At 42.2% G+C, this 20114-nt stretch overlaps 1 protein-coding gene across 5 annotated transcripts in view; it reads left to right on the top strand.

Moving 5' to 3' along the window:
* The first annotated feature begins 242 nt into the window (after positions 1–242).
* The window catches only part of ap3d1 (adaptor related protein complex 3 subunit delta 1), a 35931-nt gene continuing 16059 nt past the window's right edge, over positions 243–20114 (top strand). For all 5 annotated transcript variants that reach the window (XM_080431032.1, XM_080431030.1, XM_080431031.1 and 2 more), the window contains exons 1-21: positions 243–548; positions 4797–4892; positions 5494–5574; positions 5986–6066; positions 6198–6305; positions 6493–6622; positions 7922–8061; positions 9416–9489; positions 10050–10099; positions 11008–11057; positions 11414–11462; positions 13067–13212; positions 14185–14333; positions 14736–14966; positions 16093–16324; positions 16766–16911; positions 17819–17957; positions 18182–18253; positions 19006–19081; positions 19491–19693; positions 19928–20001. In XM_080431032.1, coding sequence (XP_080287158.1) covers positions 453–548; positions 4797–4892; positions 5494–5574; positions 5986–6066; positions 6198–6305; positions 6493–6622; positions 7922–8061; positions 9416–9489; positions 10050–10099; positions 11008–11057; positions 11414–11462; positions 13067–13212; positions 14185–14333; positions 14736–14966; positions 16093–16324; positions 16766–16911; positions 17819–17957; positions 18182–18253; positions 19006–19081; positions 19491–19693; positions 19928–20001 — 2423 coding nt within the window. In that variant the 5' untranslated portion in view covers positions 243–452. The remainder of the gene's footprint in view (positions 549–4796; positions 4893–5493; positions 5575–5985; positions 6067–6197; positions 6306–6492; positions 6623–7921; positions 8062–9415; positions 9490–10049; positions 10100–11007; positions 11058–11413; positions 11463–13066; positions 13213–14184; positions 14334–14735; positions 14967–16092; positions 16325–16765; positions 16912–17818; positions 17958–18181; positions 18254–19005; positions 19082–19490; positions 19694–19927; positions 20002–20114) is intronic.

Genomic DNA, 20114 nt, shown 5'->3' with positions numbered 1-20114 from the left:
TTTGGTTCCATTTGTACACTGTCAGAGTTAAGGTGGGTCCTTGAAATGGAAAGGTTTGAAAACCACTGATTTAGAATATTACAATTATAGTGGCAGAATTGCACTCCATTTAGAAGAGACTAGTTTAGCGACAGTAGACCTTTAATTTCATTGATTCCCCTCTGGAGTGAGAATCTCGCATGATAACACACACAAGTCAGCTGACTTTTAGACGCCATTTTGTCAGCCATTTCCTCCCACAGATCCATTGCCAGTGTCTGCACACACAGTACAGGACAGGAGGAGGACAGCCCCGTCTGTGGCCTCGCCTTCCCTTCATCTGCCCCGGGATTAGTGGAAGCAGCAGCGGATCATCCTGCACACAGACAGCCTCGGTTGGTCCCCCCCGGGTGGATGAGAGAGGCTCGGTCCAGCAGCCCGCAGACCTCCGGTCCAACAACAGGACAGTCACCATGGCTCTGAAGATCGTCAAAGGGAGCATCGATCGCATGTTCGATAAAAACCTTCAAGATTTAGTACGTGGCATTAGGAATCACAAGGAAGATGAGGTAAACGAAACAACCCGATCATATATACATATTCTCTCCATCTCTTTATTAACGTTTTCCCGTCATCATCATCGTCATCATCATCACAATCAACGGTATATTGTTGTGCACGTCGCTAATGTTATCCCCTCTCCTCTCCACGACCCCCGTCTACGTTGACAGCCTAGCCGGCCCAGGTTAGGGGCTGGTGGAGGGTTTTAAGCTGCTCGGCTAACGTTAGCTTTACTTGCTACGGTCGGCTCCAGTCATTCGTTTCACTCATAGTCTTTAAACGTTAGCTTCTTCTAGTCTTATGTTTCACTTTGTACAACCGAGTGGCCGTTCAGAGGACGCGGTGCACGACTTGTTGTCACGCTATCCGAGGTGGTGAATGACAGGTCAGCCCTGCTGTCAGTTTAGATTTTATTTTATTTTTTAAAGCAAGTGAAGTCGTATTGTGTGTTTATGTGACAGCTAGCTAACGTAGCATTAGCCTGTTAAAGACAGCAAGCTGGTTTCCCAGAGTCTAGACTATAGAGATGATCAACCTCTGGGCAGGTTGCTCATCCGGATAAGGAGAAGAGGTCACACACACAATTCCCCTGCTAACGGTACCCACTACCCCACTGTGTTTACTAGAGATGTACACAACGGGCCTGGTGGTCAGTCTGAGCCATCCCTGGTTGACCATTCATTTCAGTTGCAGGTAGACTGATGATGGGATTGGAGGTCTGATAGAAAACGGGGCGTTTTGAGGTGACGAGCGTTGAGACCATCATCATCACATATGATTCCATGACGTGACGCTCTCCTCTAGGGCTGTCACGATTACACATTTAAGTTGACTATTAATTGTCACTCAAATAATAACGATTTCATTTTGTGTTTGGCCATTGAACATTGGAACACATGAATGAAAAATGTTGTCTGTTTGCCTTTTATGCTTCGTAATCAAAAATTGCAGGGCAGATGACAAATAACTGAAATATATATAAACAGAAATGATTGACTTTTAATAATTTTGTATTGTAAAAATAGCAGAAATAGCATATCTACAAGCTTACAACGTGTCACTTGCAGATCTACAAGCTTACAACGTGACACGTTGTAAGCTTGTAGATCTGATATTTCTGCTTTTTAATTTCTGCTTTTTTATGTGAAAATCTTTCAACATGGAAACGATTATGACAATTAATTGTGATTATCTCAAATAATTGCGATTAGACTTATGTAATAATTGTGGCTGGCCTAGTGATGCTCTCCTCCATCACATATGATTCCGTGACGTGATGCTCTCTCCTCCTTAAACACACGAGAGCCTTTTGAACCTGTCACTCCATCGTCACTCTAAGCTTGACTTTACACACTAACTGACGGGATTAACTCACTGACAAAAAAAATTGCCACTGGCTAAAATCAGAGATTCTAAAGGGATTATGTTGTGAAGCCATGTTATCATATACATTATTCATAAGGTATTATGACTCGCTCGGTATACACGGCTCTTTTGAACATCTCATCTGTGGGTGAAGCTGATGTCATCTCCATCAGTACTCTGTGTGATGTGTCATTAAAGTGGCTCATCACAGCATCTAGAAATGAAAGCACATAGGTTTTCCCATTTCGCTTGTCAGCTTAATATTATAATTTGTTTTAAACTTTCAGGTTTATTTGTTGAGATGTTGTGTACAATTTCCCCATAATCATGTTTTTCTATGTAGAAGGATGGCGGGGGGGTGTGGAGCATCTGAGTGTCATAGACTAGTGACACACTGACACAGCATTTGTCTCAATCTGAAAGTCGGGGGTCAAATGTACAGTAAAGTCACTGGGCCAGTAGGCCTGACCTCTGACCTGAATGTAATTCCTAGACCCTTTATCTGTATGTTTTATTTTCTCTACGGCTTTATTCTGCTTTTGGCACCTAATGATGAAAACAACGGGCTATAAGTAGTAACCTCACTTGCAGGCCCAATCGTGTCTATACCCAATTGGTTACAATATTGTGCCATTCGTGTACGTTTAGTTCATTACATTGGCCATGAAAAATGAGCACCAAGGCTAGCTGTTTATTCTCCACCCAGCCATCCATGGACGATCTTTTGATTCAGCCTATAGACTGAGCTGGCCTCCATTGGTAATTCAACCCTACCTACCTAGATAAGGTGTTGGTTACCGGGCCGACAGTGGACAGTTTGCTGAAATATTAATATGGTCTGTGTGTGCTATACCTGGGCCCGGCCACAGTTTCTCATGCACTCTCTCTATTTGTTTTGCACGTATGTGTGTGTGTGTGTGTGTGTGTGTGTGTGTGTTCTCTCAACCTTGCACAGCTTGTTCATTCACCCTCTCCTTCCCATATTTTGTGGAACAACAGGCATTTGAAAAAATGTGTGAAGACTGAGAGTTGACCTTATTTGGGACCGCATGCAGTTGCTACCTCTTCTGCTTCCCTCTTATTTCAAGCTCGAGCTGCTGTGCTGGCAAAAGCGCTCTATGTTGGCCATGGGACAAGTATTTGGGTTATTTCAATGCGATGGCATCTGTGAGCATCAGTGGTGACACTGTGTCTCCCCCTGCCTGCCCTCTAGGCCCACCAGCCTCCCTTCTCCTCAGGAAACACCAGCAGAATGTGATCCCACCCCCTATACCTCCTCGTGTCACTGTGCTGTCTCATGACTGCAGACACATGACCAACACACTCTTATACTCTATAGAGCTGAGCTGTCTCTTTGTGTGTGTGTGTGTGTGTGTGTGTGTGTGTGTGTGTGTGTGTGTGTGTGTGTTGGGTGGTTAAGTGAATAACTTCTTGTTGGACACTTTAAAAAAAGAAATGTACACTAATTTAAGCAATTTTCCAGACTTCAGATCATTTGGCCAAGGTGGCTAAAATAAATGATCAAATTACTTTCACTTATCACCAGCAACTACAAACTATATTTGGCATATTTGTAATTGGAATGATCTGCCAATGTTTTTGGCAGACCTAGTTTCTAACTAGGGTCATAGCCAAACCACACCAAACCAAACTAGCTCAGTGGCCTTGTAGTTAAGAGTGTCCACCCCGAGATTGGGAGGTTCAATCCCCAGCAGAGTCATACCAAAGACTATAAAAATGGTACCCAATGCCTCCCTGCTTGACACTAGCCTCATGTCCAAACAGTTCAATTGTCCATAGGGTGTACATGTACATCATGGCTGGGGGATGTACTACAGAAACAGGAGATAGGCTCCTGACCTATGGGCCACATGGCTCAGGAACTGTTGGTTCCCAAAGGCTACGTTCTGTATGAACTAATCCAGTGCATTCAAATCAGCCTCAACAGTGACTGATCAATCCCAGTACTGTTTCACCTACATTAGTAAAGCTATGACCACGGTGTGCTGTTGCTTAACCTTCCTATTTAACATTTTAGGAAAACTGGGGTAGTTGTCTACAAGTTGCTAGAGTGGCTGGTGTAGATCTTTCATTTGGCCTGTACTTTTCGGAAACCATCTGGTTTCTTGCAACAAAATATCAGCCACGATTCAGGAGTGCCTTTTTTGCAAAGATATCATCATTGATCGCTCAATGCCAGTAAGATTTGCAACAAAATATCAGCCTTGGTGGCTCATACAACGCATAAGTGAATGAACTTGGTAAAGTCTTGTGCTCCATAATCCGTCACTTGTCCACTTTCATCGTTCTGGCATGTGCTATATCTCCTATGTGCATAAACGTTTTGATGTAGTTTATAACATAAAAAATTACCATGGTAACTCTTCACTTCGTGGTTGTCTTTTTTTTTTCACGGACTTGAAGAAGAAACGTTTCGTTTTCAGATCTAGGACCATTGTGACTCAATTTCGTTTTTCCTTTTTTAACAGGACAGTTGTGTAACAGTCTGCTCTGAGGTGCAGATTAGATGTATGTATGATATGCAACACAAAAAGGCTGTGCGTATTGCGTAATACATTAGATCTTTTTTGGCTCGTTTAAAGAAAAGGTTTAGCTGATAGGAGTTTTCATCTTAGTTAAAAAGATAATTTTGGACCCTGGCTGGTATCTTTCAATATGCACCAGCCACTTTCACTGTTTTGCCATCCAACTCGATTTGTAGGATAATTTCAAATTATTTAGAATTTTCTGTCAAAGGCGGGTAGAGTAGACAAACTGGCAAAGACTTCCTGCATGATATGACTGCTGGCAATGTCTCACTGACTCACTCTGAGTGTAAAGAATCCATCCATTCTAACATGTTATCTGCCCTCTGTTCCATCTGTCCTCAGGCTAAGTACATCTCCACCTGCATCGATGAGATCAAGCAGGAGCTCAAGCAGGACAACATTGCTGTCAAAGCTAATGCAGTGTGCAAACTCACCTATGTAAGACTTCTCAGCACCCAGCAACAATTCAGTTACTCTTTGTAGCCCTTACTGGCGCAACATACTGGCGTACACATTCTATGTTACATTCTTGGCCCTGTCTGTTGACAGTAAACTTGCAGTTTTCAGCTTAGTATTTAATTGAATGCATCCTGTGGACAGCAGAGTCAAGCACATTGTGTAAATTACGTTAAAGTTTGGTCACTAGATGTGCTGTCAGTTTTATTGTAGTTCAGGCATCATTGTAATTACCTCTCTCTGTCAGGAGAGGGAGACAACAGACATAAAACTTACAGATTATAGCTTTAAATCATGAAAGGACTAAAATGTTTTGTTAATGTGCAATGGGGAAAATATGTGGTTTGAATCTCCCTTTGTATCTAAATTCCCATCTGTATAGGCTTTTAGTGTTTTTAAAGCACTATTTCTATTTATAGCTCAGTCCTACACTTAGGCTTGCGTTTGGTATCGGTGGTCAATTTCAAAGCTCTCTGCTCAATGCATTTGGCCTCTTAGTGTTCCACAGGGACAGTCCATGGCTGCTTGCTTCTTTAAATCACCCTCTCTCTCTCTCCCTCTCTCATCCCTGTTGCATTTACAGCTTCAGATGCTCGGCTATGATGTCAGCTGGGCCGCTTTCAACATCGTTGAAGTCATGAGCTCCTCCAAGTTCACTTACAAGGTGAGACTTGGAGCATAAAATGAGAAGGCTCCAGCTTTGGAGAGAACCTATGTCAGTATAAGGGATGTTCGGATCAATCAATGGCGGTTGGCTCAATTTTCATTCTACACTATAAAATGACCATAATAAAACATAATGCAAGTTTATGCTATTTTTCTTTTTTTAATGTAGAACTACAGAACTTTAATGTAGATACTTTTCGTAGTAGCTGAGGTCAAGTTTATATTTATTGAATCGTCAGTTAGTACTGTGTGTTCTGACACAAGGGGTGCGGTTGCATGCTATTTAGCGGGTGCATTAAACCATTACACAGTGGATCTTCACCAAGTGTGACACTGTTTGGCCCTAACATTTGCACTACTGTGTTAAATTCATGGTGGCATTTACATGTGCTGTCTGTTCTCCCTACAGAGGATTGGTTACCTGGCTGCGTCACAGTGCTTTCATGAGAGCACTGATGTCATCATGCTTACAACCAATCAGATTCGAAAGGTCAGTGACATTATTTACCCTTTGCCAATAGTCTGCGCATCACGAAGATTCTTGTACCGAGACATATGTTCCGTTTCGCTCGCTCACTCACTCACTCACTCATATCTATCTTTTACATTTTCTGCTCTCAGGATCTCAGCAGTCCCAACCAGTATGACACAGGTGTTGCTCTTACTGGCCTGTCCTGCTTTGTGACCCCTGACCTGGCCCGGGACCTGGCCAATGACATCATGACACTGGTGAGTCCTGATGAGGTCTACCACCTAATCGCATCTTCATTTTGCAGGATGAGCCAATAATTGGTGCATCTTTACTACCTTGCCTTTCTTCATTTGAATTCCACTTCAAAGCCAAAGTGCTGGTGAGGTCAGGCTGTGTAACAGGCAGCATATGACACATGGGTCATACATACTCTTTTCTGTTTAGATGTCTCATACGAAGCCCTACATCAGAAAGAAGGCCGTGCTGATCATGTACAAGGTGTTTCTGAAGTATCCAGAGTCCCTACGTCCTGCCTTCCCCAGGCTAAAAGAGAAACTGGAGGACCCAGACCCAGGTATGGACGAGACACAACTGATGTTATAGGGTGATGCCTCACGTTTGCTGCTGTTACAGGGCAGCCAAGTTGGTGCTGTTCTCATCAGGGGTCTTGGCTCTGTCTCTTGGGTATCATGTACTCTTGGTTTGGGTCAGATTTGCTCATTCCAGTGTGAGGTAACTAAATTATAGGCTGCTGGTGACTTGGGTACAGACTTTCTGTCACCGACCTCGGTCCTATGAATTATTCAACAGCTGCTGAAAATCTGAGAATAAAAAATGGCTCATTTGTGATGCTGCCACGGCTGTCTGGCAATATTCGACACTTCACAGGACTATGTCTGCCGTGCTGACAAAAAAAACACCCAAGAGGAAATTGGTCTCTTTTCTTTTATGGCAAATTGCTTGGACCTAACTGTGCCAGCTCCCTTCTGACAGCGAATAGTCTGCGACTGTTTAAGGCCATTATCTGATACAAGCTACTGTATGCTACTGCTGATAGAATATTTGATTTCACCAAACAATTTTAAGCTACCAAATTGAGTGGAAAAATAATGCCACTAATTGCAGGATGTTGCCCAACAGAAGCAAACTTGAGGCCACAATAGACAATTGTTAGTTGTCTATTTCTAAATAATTCCCTAATGAAAACAGACTGAAGTGAGTTGTTGACAAGAGGTTTGTAGCTGCAAAGTGTCTAAATTGTTGATCAAATTTAGATTAATTTCATATTGCTCTATATATTACTCTGTACATAGATTTATTGACAAGGTTTTTCTAACTAATTTGGGTGATTTGTGACTATATATAGTAGGGATGAACAAGATATTGGTCTTCATATCCGTATCGGCTTATAATTACTTGAAAATGCGTTATCTTATCGGACAGAATATGTTGCACCGATATAATGATGCACTAATTGGGCGATGTGTCTCTTAAACGGACAACAAATTTGCCATTTGCAATGACTGTTCAACTTCAGTCATCTGAGTGTTGTGCAAGACACAATAATTGAATTCCAAAGTTGATAAGCCACATGAAGATCAAACATCCCAAAATATAGCAGAGAATGATATTGTGATCATATCTGAGATACCAGACTTGTACTGTTATATCAGGATTGGTCACTAGATGTGCTGTCAGTTTTTTTTTGTTATTCAGGCATCATTGTAGTTACCTCTCTCTGTCAGGAGAGGGAGACAACAGACATAAAATGTACAGATTATAGCTTTAAATCATGACAGGACTAATGATTTATTTTCAGTCTGTAAATGTGTATGGTACTGCTATTTTATTTTATTTTATTTGCCTCGTGCAGGTGTTCAGTCAGCAGCAGTGAATGTGATCTGTGAGCTGGCCAGGAGGAATCCTAAGAACTACTTGTCTCTGGCCCCACTGTTTTTTAAGCTCATGACTTCCTCCACCAACAACTGGGTCCTCATCAAGATCATTAAGCTGGTGAGTCAGCATGGTGGGGAGTTGTCTGTGTATGCACACGCATGCATGTGTGGTAATTGATCCAGTGGTGTGTTCTACTGTGTTACGCTATATACGTACTATACCGTCCAAGAAAATTTGAAATAAATCGTATACGTCCAGCAACCATCTGAGGAAGCGTATCTGATACGCAGGAGGAGGGGCTGGGGGCAGCAAGAATGTAGACTTCAGTTCAAATAGCCTTTTTCATGTGATAATGTGGCGTCCGCATGTGTGGCTATTGACTTGAGGTGATAATCACCGCTGGCCATTGGAGTTTCGAAGTTATTCACACATTAACTTAACAATAAAGCGGTTATTTCATTCGGTGACCATGTGCACGTGCCTTGAGTGTGGGAGGGAATAATTATGGTATACCTCTGAAAAAACCTAGAACACACCACTGAATTCATCCCCTAATATCCTCCACACGTGTTGCAACACTCTAAAGAAAGTATCACTACTCAAGAAACTAAAATAAATCAGCCAAATGCCTTCTAAAACAAAATACATTTTGTCATTTATTTTCCTGAATTGATAACCAAAGACTGCACCTCAACTGGGATAAGAAATCAAAATAGTATAGAATATAGCAATATTCCAGGTCATCGCTGCTACTGTATACATTCCCGGTCATCACTGCTACTGCACTGTATACATTCAGCTGTAATTATAGTTTTTGAGAGACCAGCAAAATAAATTGCCTTGCTTAAAGGACCATGTTTGTCTATTCACAGCTTTGGCCATATATCATCCATAAACATAGACCGTTTTGCTGTTAACTAACAGCTTTTTATTTTAACATTTTGCCTTACGCAAAAAAAGGGGGTGGCCGTAGCTGAGTGGGTAGAGATTGAGAAGCCATCTGGGAATCAGAAGGTCGCCAGTTCGACCCTTGGCTCTCCCACTCTGCAGGAGAGCCATCTGAGCAGCCATCTGCAGGGTGAATCCTCCCTCCCCCGGGGACCATTACATACAGCCCTTACATTTATCTCTGTAGTCCACACTTTAAAACGCAACGATAAACTAACTGAAAAATATAAAGATGCCGTAAAGTTCACTGTGCTTGGTTATATTATTTCAGTTTAAAGATTCTAGTTGATTGTACTGAAATGAAAGGAATTCAGTGGCTCCTTTTTGAAAGTTAATTAAACCGCAGTATACTTTAGAAAATGGTCGGCACTATAATCGTGAGTTGTAGTTGAAGGGCTAAACTGCCAGACCACCAGTACGAGCCTTTCAAAGATCTTCACATACTGTACACACTGCCTGCAATTAATGTCCATGGTCTGTTTTGTGTGTATTTGTAATGGTACTTTTGTGCTCCTCTTTTCAGTTTGGTGCGCTCACACCCCTCGAGCCACGGCTGGGAAAGAAGCTTATAGAGCCTCTTACAAACCTCATCCACAGGTGAGACGGTCATAGGAAAAGCTGCCACTGGGCAGTGGTCTGTCTAAAATAAGATAAGACCTTCACTGAGCGCACAAGGGGGAAATTCAGTCGCCAAAGGCAACAGTTAAGATACAGATCACAGGGCAAGAAAAAGTAGTGTAGATAGCAGCAGTGTAAAAAACACATCACATTGAATGCAGCGCCCTCAATAAATGGCAAAATATACAATGTACGACACTACTATACAATATGCAACACTGTACACCCTCAAATGGCAAAAGATACAACACTATACACCCTCAACAGTGCAAATACAAGAGAGAACACAGTAAGCACGTCAGATAGTATCCGTACTTTACTGAGCTGTTTTTAGTAATTTGTTTATTGAACGAGCTGAGCGACCAACGTGTGCCTCATTATTTCATAGCTAGCGGCACTAGTAAGGACTATCTAAGTCTGTTGTTGGTTGTCCTCTTGGGGAAGATGTATCTGTCATTACCCCGGGCCCTCCTGCTGAACCGTCCCACAATATCTATAACAATCCTGTCCTCTCTCTTCTTACCTCCATCTCTTTACAGTACCTCAGCAATGTCCCTGCTGTATGAATGTGTCAACACAGTGATTGCAGGTCAGTACTATGCTTTGGGCAGTACAACTGTCCTTCATGGATGGATTGCGGCACTCGCACTGCTAGCGTAATGACTGATATTAGTTTTGTCGTACGACCGTGTCAGTCGCCGAAAAACGTGTTGCGACTTTTGGCAAGGGGCGCAGTCATTCGGCAGTATAAATTAGGCTTTAGGGAATCTTATAAATTAGGCTTTAGGGATTCTTTCAGTGCATTCGTGCTCAAACTATTCATGGGACTGTAAGGCAGCCACCAAATGGTACATATTTATGACCTACACATTGGATTCTGTGTTTCAGTGTCCAGGTATAAAGCCACCTTTTCACTCGCTAAGACATAAAAAAGATTTGCTTCTCTTTCAAAGGTCTTGTGCACATTGTCTTTCCATGTGCAAAAGATCAGGAACGATGCAAGTTGGGAATGCATTGCCCATTTTCAGTGTACCCGTTGTGCCTGTCTGTGTCCCTTTTATGCCCATATATGGAGATCTCTGGATCTGGCTTTGTCCATTTTATGCCTATATATGGAGATCAATGTCAGCCATGTCCAAATATGGAGTCCAGGCCAGTCTATGATGTCGGTACTATGACGTCATGTTGATGACATCAGGGTACTCCATATATGGGGATTTCTGGATTTATCAATATTTTGGGACAACTGCCGATACGACTTACTTCAATAACGAGTTTGGAGTCAATTGGTTGATCAGTTCTCGCGATACACGGGGGGGGGACACTCACACGAACATATGCAGAGATTTTGCGCATTTATAGAAGGATTATGCTGCATAATTTCTCTTTTGTAAGCGGTACTGTAAAACTCCTCCTTGAAATAGTCTCATAGCTCCCTTTTCCTTAAACAAAAATATGCAGCTTCAGGTGTGACTTTTCTCTTTGCTTATGTTGCAGTGTTGATTTCCTTGTCTTCTGGGATGCCCAACCACAGTGCTAGCATACAGGTAAGTGTCTGAGGTCCATGCCACTGTCTGCCTGCTCCTGTGGCATGACATTAACCTTTTCCACTCCAGTGAAATCACTCTGCATGTTTCCATCTAACTTTCTGTTCGTAGGTCTGTCTGTCCGAACATCTATTTTTCAACATTAACAGGCTGGACATGCTTGCATGCCTCAAATGAGTCTCAGTCGTTAGTATTGCTAAGAATGCATGGTATACTATAGAAAAATATTTCCCTCTCTTCTTGCTTCATTATTTGATTCACTAAATGACATTAAACTAAAAAGACTACAAAAAGGTCTACAATGATGATAATGACATTTTCACCTTCTCCCTCTCCTCTGTCTCTCTCTCCCTCAGCTCTGTGTACAGAAACTGCGAATCCTGATCGAAGACTCGGACCAGAACTGTGAGCCCTCTGTCAATGCCTGCAGTGTGTCATTCTCTCATTGTCTGCGTGTTTCTGACTGGCTTACAGTCCACCCATTTAGATGACCACGTTGTAGCCCCCTTGTTTCTGGATAACTCGAACATCATTTACCTTCTTGCTTTCAATTGGAGACGGCTGCTTGAAATGCCACTGCAATTAAGCCACCAATTGACGTTTGTACACACATTGTCAAGCACAGTGTAACTTAGTGTTTATGTACACTCATGCGCACTTATTCTTAGCACTAGGCAGACTGGCTGTTTAGCCTCCAAAGATGACTTTAATGTATTCAGCATTCGAGTTATCTAGATATCACTGTGCGTGCGTAGATTGTGTTTTGCTCATAGAGTAGAAAATAGAACTGTGGTGTTTGTAGAATAGGTTTGAACCTGGGCTCTGCTTGGTTTTTCATTTGAATGCACTTCTGTCTGAAAAGAGTGCCATTCAAGTTTAATACCGGAAATGGTTACAGTTAGATAGTTGTTTACAGTTACCCATCCAGTCATCCAGGAGCAAATGAAAACAAATTGAGATATCCTAAAAAAGGAAAAGGCACTTATTAATTACATTTGCTTTGACATTTTCATTATGAAAATGAGACATATTTCTTGTTTAAGAAGCCTAGCAATGTTTAAGAGATATGGTGGCAGTTTGTAGCAGTAATTTAGACAATATTTCTTTACTTATTTTTGACATATCATCTCAATCTAGGTTCACTGTTCAGAGTCTTGGCGGTGTGCCCATATAGTATCCGTATACTGTAGTGGATAGAGTTACCTTGAGAGGAGGTGAGTGTCCGCTGCAGCTGTGCTTAAGGGCCTGTCCTCGGTCAGATGTACCCAGTGTCTGCTGCAGTGACCAGCTGCATTTTACCCCCAAGGATGCCCCCATATACATGTATATTGATCCACAAACCTAAGAGGGGATTGTCTCTACCAGGTGACCCTGTAGTGAATACAAAGGTAGACCTGATTGAGCAGATTTCATCTTGTCCCTGCCTTGTGTGAGAAAGAGAGGAAAGAAAAACTAAATGTCCATGTGTTCATTGTCTTGTTTTCTGTTCCCATCGTGCTGTGCTCGTTTTTGTATGTATTTTCCTTTTGTATCGTTTAATTAGGATTTTCATTAACGTGAAATTTTATCAGAATGTTAAATAGAATCGCTTTTAGTATTAAGTGTCAGGTGAGACTAAGGTTGGAGAATGAAAGAAACTTTTTGTCCAAAAAGTATTCTTTTTAAAAAGACACTAAGGCAAAACACATTTTCAATTTGTATTTTTTTTTTTACAGTGATTTGAATACCTCATGGTTGTCTGTCATCTGAAATACCTGTACTTTAAAATAGGATATTAAAGGTTTATAGGGGACACCTTTCTAATACACAGAGACCATATGAAAGGGTACTCCATTTAGCTGTAAGTTTCAATGACCAGACATTAACTGTAATGTCCAAATACATCTACAATAAACCATCAACCTTAGTCAACAGGGCACAGAATCAGCTTAACGTAGATAAGGTAGTCCTAAGAGCCAATGCATGCCTATTGTGAAGGCCACTGAGAGCATTTTGTGTGGGTTTTCTAGTGAAGTACCTGGGGCTGCTGGCCATGTCCAAGATCCTGAAGACCCATCCGAAGTCAGTTCAGTCCCACAAGGACCTCATCCTCCAGTGTCTGGATGACAAGGATGAGTCCATCCGTCTGAGGGCCCTGGACCTGCTCTATGGCATGGTATGAAGCGGCACTTGCCGTCGTAACGGATCAGTGAGATTTCTTAACAACCAAATGTAATCTTGGTGTTGTGGCTTACCTTAACTATTTGGACCAGTGTCATATCCCATCCAAACTTCCAGCGAGCGATCTGATGGTGATATCACGTTAAAAACTGGCCTGATATGGAGTGTCGGCCATGGCGTTGCGACATTGCTTGCCCTGAACCAATCAAATTAACTATTAAATGAATAAATAATAGGACATATTGGAAAGGAATGAAGCTACAGCTCACGCGCGCATACATACACACACACATACACTCAACACTTTGACTGTTTGACTGAAAAATAAGTAAATCACTTTATGAAAAGACGACTTCACCACCCGGTGCAGGACAAACAATTCGTATTTTAGTCTATTTCTGTCAGCGTTTTGATCAGATAGAGCTTCATCAGGAATTTTTAATTTTCATCAGGATACATGACATGTATCCCACATTTTCAGGGAAAGTCCTGATGAAAATCTAATTGATCCAAACGTTGACCGCAATAAATAAACAGCTGAGCTTTTTCTCACTCACTGTAGCCTGCTATTTAATGCCGGTCGTTTTAATGAAATAGGCTACTAAATATGAAGTAACGGGACTCCCTTTACCATGAATAATCCACTATAAAACTTCTGCCAATCAAAATGGCTGTATTCCAGGAACAAGCGCAAAGCAGCGTGCAGATCTCGACCAATAAAAAATGTTTGAGGGAGGTGCACAGCCACGAAACCTCGCATAAATAGAGACACTGCGAGCGAATATTGGAGGGCTGGACGACGTTGCTGCACAACGACTTGTCGCTCGCAGTACGTCACTCAGGACCGTCTCATAGAAACGCATTCATCTCGCGCGTGTCGCTGGCAGGGCGGATGGGGTGTCGGGGCTGTTTGGAGTTAATGAACTGAAATAAATCCATATATTGGACCGGTGTTTGCATTCCCCAGGTGTCCAAGAAGAACCTGATGGAGATTGTGAAGAAACTGATGGTGCATGTGGACAAGGCAGAGGGAACCACTTACAGAGATGAACTACTCACCAAGATCATTGACATCTGCAGCCAGAGCAACTACCAATACATCACCAACTTTGAGTGGTAAGTCAATTGTGCCAAGTTGAACACTAGAGTTTGTGTCCCTTCCTGCATCCAGTGTGTCTGTATTTTTCCTTTGCACTTGGTATATTTGCCCTTTTTTAGCTTGATTATTGTATTTTGTTGTGTTTTAACTATGTTTACTGCTGCCCTTCTTGGTCAGCTCCGTGGTAAAATGCATTTTATTCTCCGTGGGATTAACCTGCTAAAAGTTAGCTTTTTCTAGCCATTCATATATATTTATGAATTATGTATATAAAAAAAAGTTTAAAAAAACACATGCTGCATGCTGGCTGGTAGAATTTACATATTCACCAGGGAGAAACCGTGCATAACATCTATTTAGATGGCATCTGGTATAAATTATATATCTTTAACTGTACCTCTCCATATGCGTCTTTGCAGGTACATCAGCATTTTGGTGGAGCTCACCCGATTGGAGGGCACACGGCATGGGCATCTCATCGCTTCTCAGATGCTGGACGTGGCCATCAGGGTAAAGGCCATCCGAGGCTTTGCGGTGGCCCAGATGGCCACTCTGCTGGACAACGCCCACCTGCTCACCGGCAACACGCAGCGCAATGGCATCTGTGAGGTGCTCTACGCGGCTGCGTGGATCTGTGGAGAGTTCTCAGAGTAGGTTGATCATCTCCCTTTGGGAAATTGCATGCACTCACTCACACAGACGCAGATGCACAGTTAATTTCCACCCTGAACATAAAGTTAGGAAGCAAAAAGGCTGACTTATAGTTAAAAGGCTGACCTATGGTTAAAGGTTTTCGGAGGACATTAGGCGTAACTTATCAATCATTTCACTGCGTTGCACCTCAACAACACCTGGGGTTTCGCAAACCTGATGATGGGAACCACTGTATTGTACCTATAGAGCGTGCCAAAAATCCTGAAGGGGCATCAACAAGTGTCTTTAGGTAGCAGCGGACATCTTTGAGGGGTATAAACCAGGTTGACTTAACATTGCCCAAAACAAACATGTCTGTGCTACTATGCCACGCCCCCCCGTGGTGATGACGCGTTGGCACGCTCTATAACCATAATGTAGCTCAAAGCTATCTGACTCGAGTTGTCCATAATTTGTGTGATGGGAATGAAATGATTGTCAGTTTGACCCAAATGTGCCAGTTCCCACCTCTGTGTTGTACTCTCCTGTTATCCCCACAATACATCTGTTAATTCAGCTCTATTCCCCCATGTTCCCAACATGATTTACAGCAAACGCAGTGTTCCATAATTAATATTTGTATATGCTCCATCTAAGATCTGCTAAGCTTTAATGAAACACATGTTGCCTTTGTTGTTGACAAAGTGACACGTGTTAACAGCTGTTGGTATACGGCTGAGGGATGGTGTCACCTAAATGGAGGAAATTGCCCTCCCACTGCGCTTTCATTTCCACTCTTAAGTAGGGCTACACAAATAATACATAATGATCCGTCACAGTTAGTTTTTTGGTGACATATTGACATATCGTGGCAGTACTGCTGGTGTTGAAAATAGTCAGCTTGTTGCTAGTGTATAGAAAGTAAAAGATATAATGTATTTTATTCAAATCATCAAGGCTATGATGATTGGAATATATACGTACAGTATTGGAATATATAGGAAAGTAACCTGGATTTATCAGAAATTTGCCACAGTAATGCAGCCCTATTTTTAAGACATCGTAACGCGTGCACTTCTACGATTATCAGACCCAAAAGATCCACCACAGGCCTTTCCGCTTACATCCACCTCTCTCCCTCAGACACCTGGAGAACCCCGCGCAGACGCTGGAGGCCATGCTGCGTCCCAAGGTCGCCACCCTGCCGGGTCACATCCAGGCTGTGTATGTACAGAACGCCGCCAAGCTGTTCGCCACGGTTCTGAGGGGCCAAGAGGGGAACACGGACAGCACGGCCGCCCAGGAGACCAGCCAGCTGATGATAGACAGGTTGCCACTCTTCGTCCAGAGCGCCAACCTGGAAGTGCAGGAGAGGGTAAGACGGGAAAAGAAGCATTCTGACCAATTTTTGCCAGAATCATGCAAATTGATACAGAAAGATTTTCAGCAGATCATGCAAATCAATACAGAAAGATCTTCAGCATTAATTTAACTCAGTTACAAATGAATAAATTAACAATGAGGATGTTACTGTGTATTCCTGCTTTGGTGTGTTTTACATTGTGTATAAATATAAGGTATGCCTGGCATTGTACCAGCATGTATTGTAAAAGGTTTATTTTCTTCATATCCTTTTCTTGTGACAGTCCACGGCCCCGCCCTGCCGGCGCTGACACCTTGCGACTTATAGCCAACAAGCACTGACCTTGTATCGCCGCAGTCGAACCGATTAGGTTACATAACATGACACTAATTTGATCGATACCGTCGCTAAGCTGTCTGTACATGTCCGTCTCCCTTCCTGTCTCGTTGCCAGGCGTCCTGCATCCTGCAGCTGGTGAAGTACATCCAGAAGCTGCAGCAGAAGGACGTGGAGGTGTCCGAGGAGGTCACCGCTCTGTTTGCAGGAGAGCTCAACCCTGTGGCCCCCAAGGCACAGAAGAAAGTGCCTGTTCCCGAAGGGTGAGTAAGAATCCAGTAGCATCCTAGTTTTTGCTATAGCTGGCACAATAGTAGATTGCAGAGGAGATTATGTGCACATCTTGTACCTGTATTTAGGCCAGGTGCTGGACATCAAGGCAGGACTTCAAGAAAATAAGACCGGGGAAGCATCTGACATTTTAGATTTCTTTAGGCTATTCAAAAATAGCAGATATACAAGCTCGTAGTGCCGCGCTACGAGCTTGCAGATCTGCCATTTTTGAATAATCGTGAAACTGTGTGCAAATCTTTGAATATATATATATTTTTTTTTAAGCGTTTTTTTTTTACTCAAATCTTTGCACCTGGGGGTCCCTGGTACAAAATATTTTGAGATTGGGGGGGAGGGGAGTCCGCGGCCAAATACATATAATTTTGGGGGTCCTTGACATGAAAATGTTTGAGAACCACTGATTATAGCAACATACGTTTTTGTTTTTTTAAACTGTTTGGATTTAGAAGAGATTTGTAGAACCCCTAGAAGCAAAGATTTAAGTTACAAATGTTCGCTTTAAAAAAATATATATATATTCAAAGATTTGCACAAATTTTCACGATGATAAAAAAAGCATATCTACAAGCTCATTGCGCTATGAGTTTGTAGATCTGCTATTTTTGAATAGCCAAATAAATCTTAAAATGACACTGATGCTTTCCTCGGTCTTAATGGGTTAAAGCTCCCAACATTTTAGGAGCTTTAAACCAGTGTGTGGATGTTTTTACCTTCTTCACAATAGCAGATTGGACATTATGATTACATTATTAATAATCATATTATTAATGACATGACTGTGATGTTAATCAGCTGCTAGAATATGAAGGAAAAAAAACAGCAACATTACACTCTCACTCATTAGTGCTGAAATCCCTCTGGGTTTTGTCTGTGCAGCCTGGATCTTGATGCCTGGATCAATGAGCCTCCGTCTGAGAGCGAGTCTGAAGACGAGAAGCCCAAGGCCGTGTTTACCAGGGAAGAGACCAAACACTCCCGCCCACGACCAGAGGTGGACGAGAAGGAGCTGGCGAGGGTATGCATGGATGCACTAATGAGCTCCGTCTCAGATCTTTGATGTTCCTGGTCTTGTTTTGTTTTTAATGAATGGTTGGAATGTGGAATATAATATATATATATATATATATATATATGTTTACTCTGGATATTGTGAGCATATTCATTATTGAGTTGTTTGGTTGGGATCAAAACTATTTAATGCACTTCTTTGATCTGATATAATGTTGTTCTCACCACCAGAGGAGAGAAGTCCGGAAGCAGGAGCAGGCCAGCAACCCATTCTACATCAAGGCCTCACCATCCTCTCAGAAGGTACTGCCACAATATTCACTGAATCCTGTAACACACTGGTTCTCAGTTTGGGGTCCTTAACACATTAACCGCCAAGAACGTAGTCCTACGGTCCGTTAAATCCAACTGTTAAGCGCCGAGACCGTAGCCCTACGGTCCACGGTCTTTTCGCGCTATTCACTTCCGGGTTCACTTTCGAATTTTTTTTGATCCACTTCCGTTTCCGGTTTGATGACCGGAAATAGAATTATTTGGGATCCGGTTTTGACGATCACGCCCGCTCCCATTCTACAGACGAAACAAACTCAATTCTCTTCCTGTAGTTTTTTCTCCTCGCATTTCACTGTTTAACGTAATCCGCTCTAACTACAACATGGATGCCCCGTTTGACACGCGATCTTCACTGGGAGATACAGGGAGATCTCGCGGATGTAAACAGACCGTAGAGCTCAATCTTAAGGATTTTAACAAGATCTATGGCGACATGAAAAAAACAAAAAAACAACAAAAACACCTTGGCACTGGTGAGTACATTATGAGATTAACCTCTGGCGGTCGATGTGTTAATGAAAGTATTTAATTTTGATGTGGAGGTGTACAAGAGTGGTATTTGTTAAAGTAATGTACTAGGTGCAGGTGTATCAGGATGGTATTTGTTAAATGAATGTACTAGGTGCAGGTGTATCAGGATGGTATTTGTTAAATGAATGTACTACGTACAGGTGTATCAGGATGGTATTTGTTCAATGAATATATTTAATGTTGTTGTGCAGGTGTACCAGGATGCCCCCGGAGTTGAGCACATTCCAGTGGTACAGATTGATCTCACTGTACCCCTCAAAGTCCCAGGTTGGTCAGAATGACTTAGCACTTACTGTGGAACCCCATCATTTTTCATAGGAAAATACATAAAGTATTTTATCAGCTTGACACACACCATAGACAATGACATTGCCAATGTTCTTCAGTTCTGTTAAATTGAATAGCCCCATTCTCCTCATGCTGCCCTCGCTAATACTCTTCTATATTTGTCCATTAACACATTCAATCCAGGAAAGCATCTGTGTCCTTTTCGATTTGAGCTATAATAGAGCTAAAATCAAAAATGACTTATGTTGCTACGTATATATATTATGTATACGTAGCAACATAAGTTTTAGGTTGTTAGGATTTAGAAAACATTTGTAGAATCGGCCTCAGGTCTAAATGGATTAAATGGGTCATATAATGATTTTATTTTTTTGCTCTTCCATGTCAGGCATGCATCAGGCGTCTGACTCATATGTGAAGCTGGAGGAGGAGCGTCGGCAGAAGGACAAGGCAGACAAGAAGAAGAAAGACAAGAAAAAGAGGAAAGAGAAAGGCGGCAGACGAGGGAGGAAGCACGACTCTGGACCAGAGAGTGAGGAGGACATCACGCCAGCTCAGGTGGTGGACATCGTTACGGAGGAGATGCCAGAGGTACGCTACAGCTTTTTTTACGCCTGAACAAATCACACCATTTTGCTTTCCAGGGTTGGCCTCGGTAACCATTTCACCAACTCTGTGATTAGATTATTTTGACCAGATTTTAATTTATTTGTGACTAGATTATTTTGACCATATTTTAATTAGTTTGTTGTCATTTTTCTTGTTGTCTTTTTTTTACCATGCATTCATTGAGATCTTTTTGATGTGACTCTCCTTTTGTATCAGAATGCCTTACCCAGCGATGATGATGACAAAGACCCCAATGACCCCCACAAAGCCCTGGACATCGACTTGGACAAGTGAGTTCACCCCACTCTGGTCTTTACTGTAAATATACGCACCTGCTCTGCTTCCAGAATCAGGCATTCAGGCCAATTTGGACTTCCTTGGTTTGACGAATTTCCACACAACT

Source organism: Gymnoscopelus braueri (genome assembly GCF_963280865.1).
Source record: "Gymnoscopelus braueri genome assembly, chromosome: 6".
Taxonomy (NCBI): domain Eukaryota; kingdom Metazoa; phylum Chordata; class Actinopteri; order Myctophiformes; family Myctophidae; genus Gymnoscopelus; species Gymnoscopelus braueri.
The sequence above is the reverse complement of the archived record's forward strand: the minus strand, read 5'-3'. Positions and strand labels throughout refer to the sequence as shown.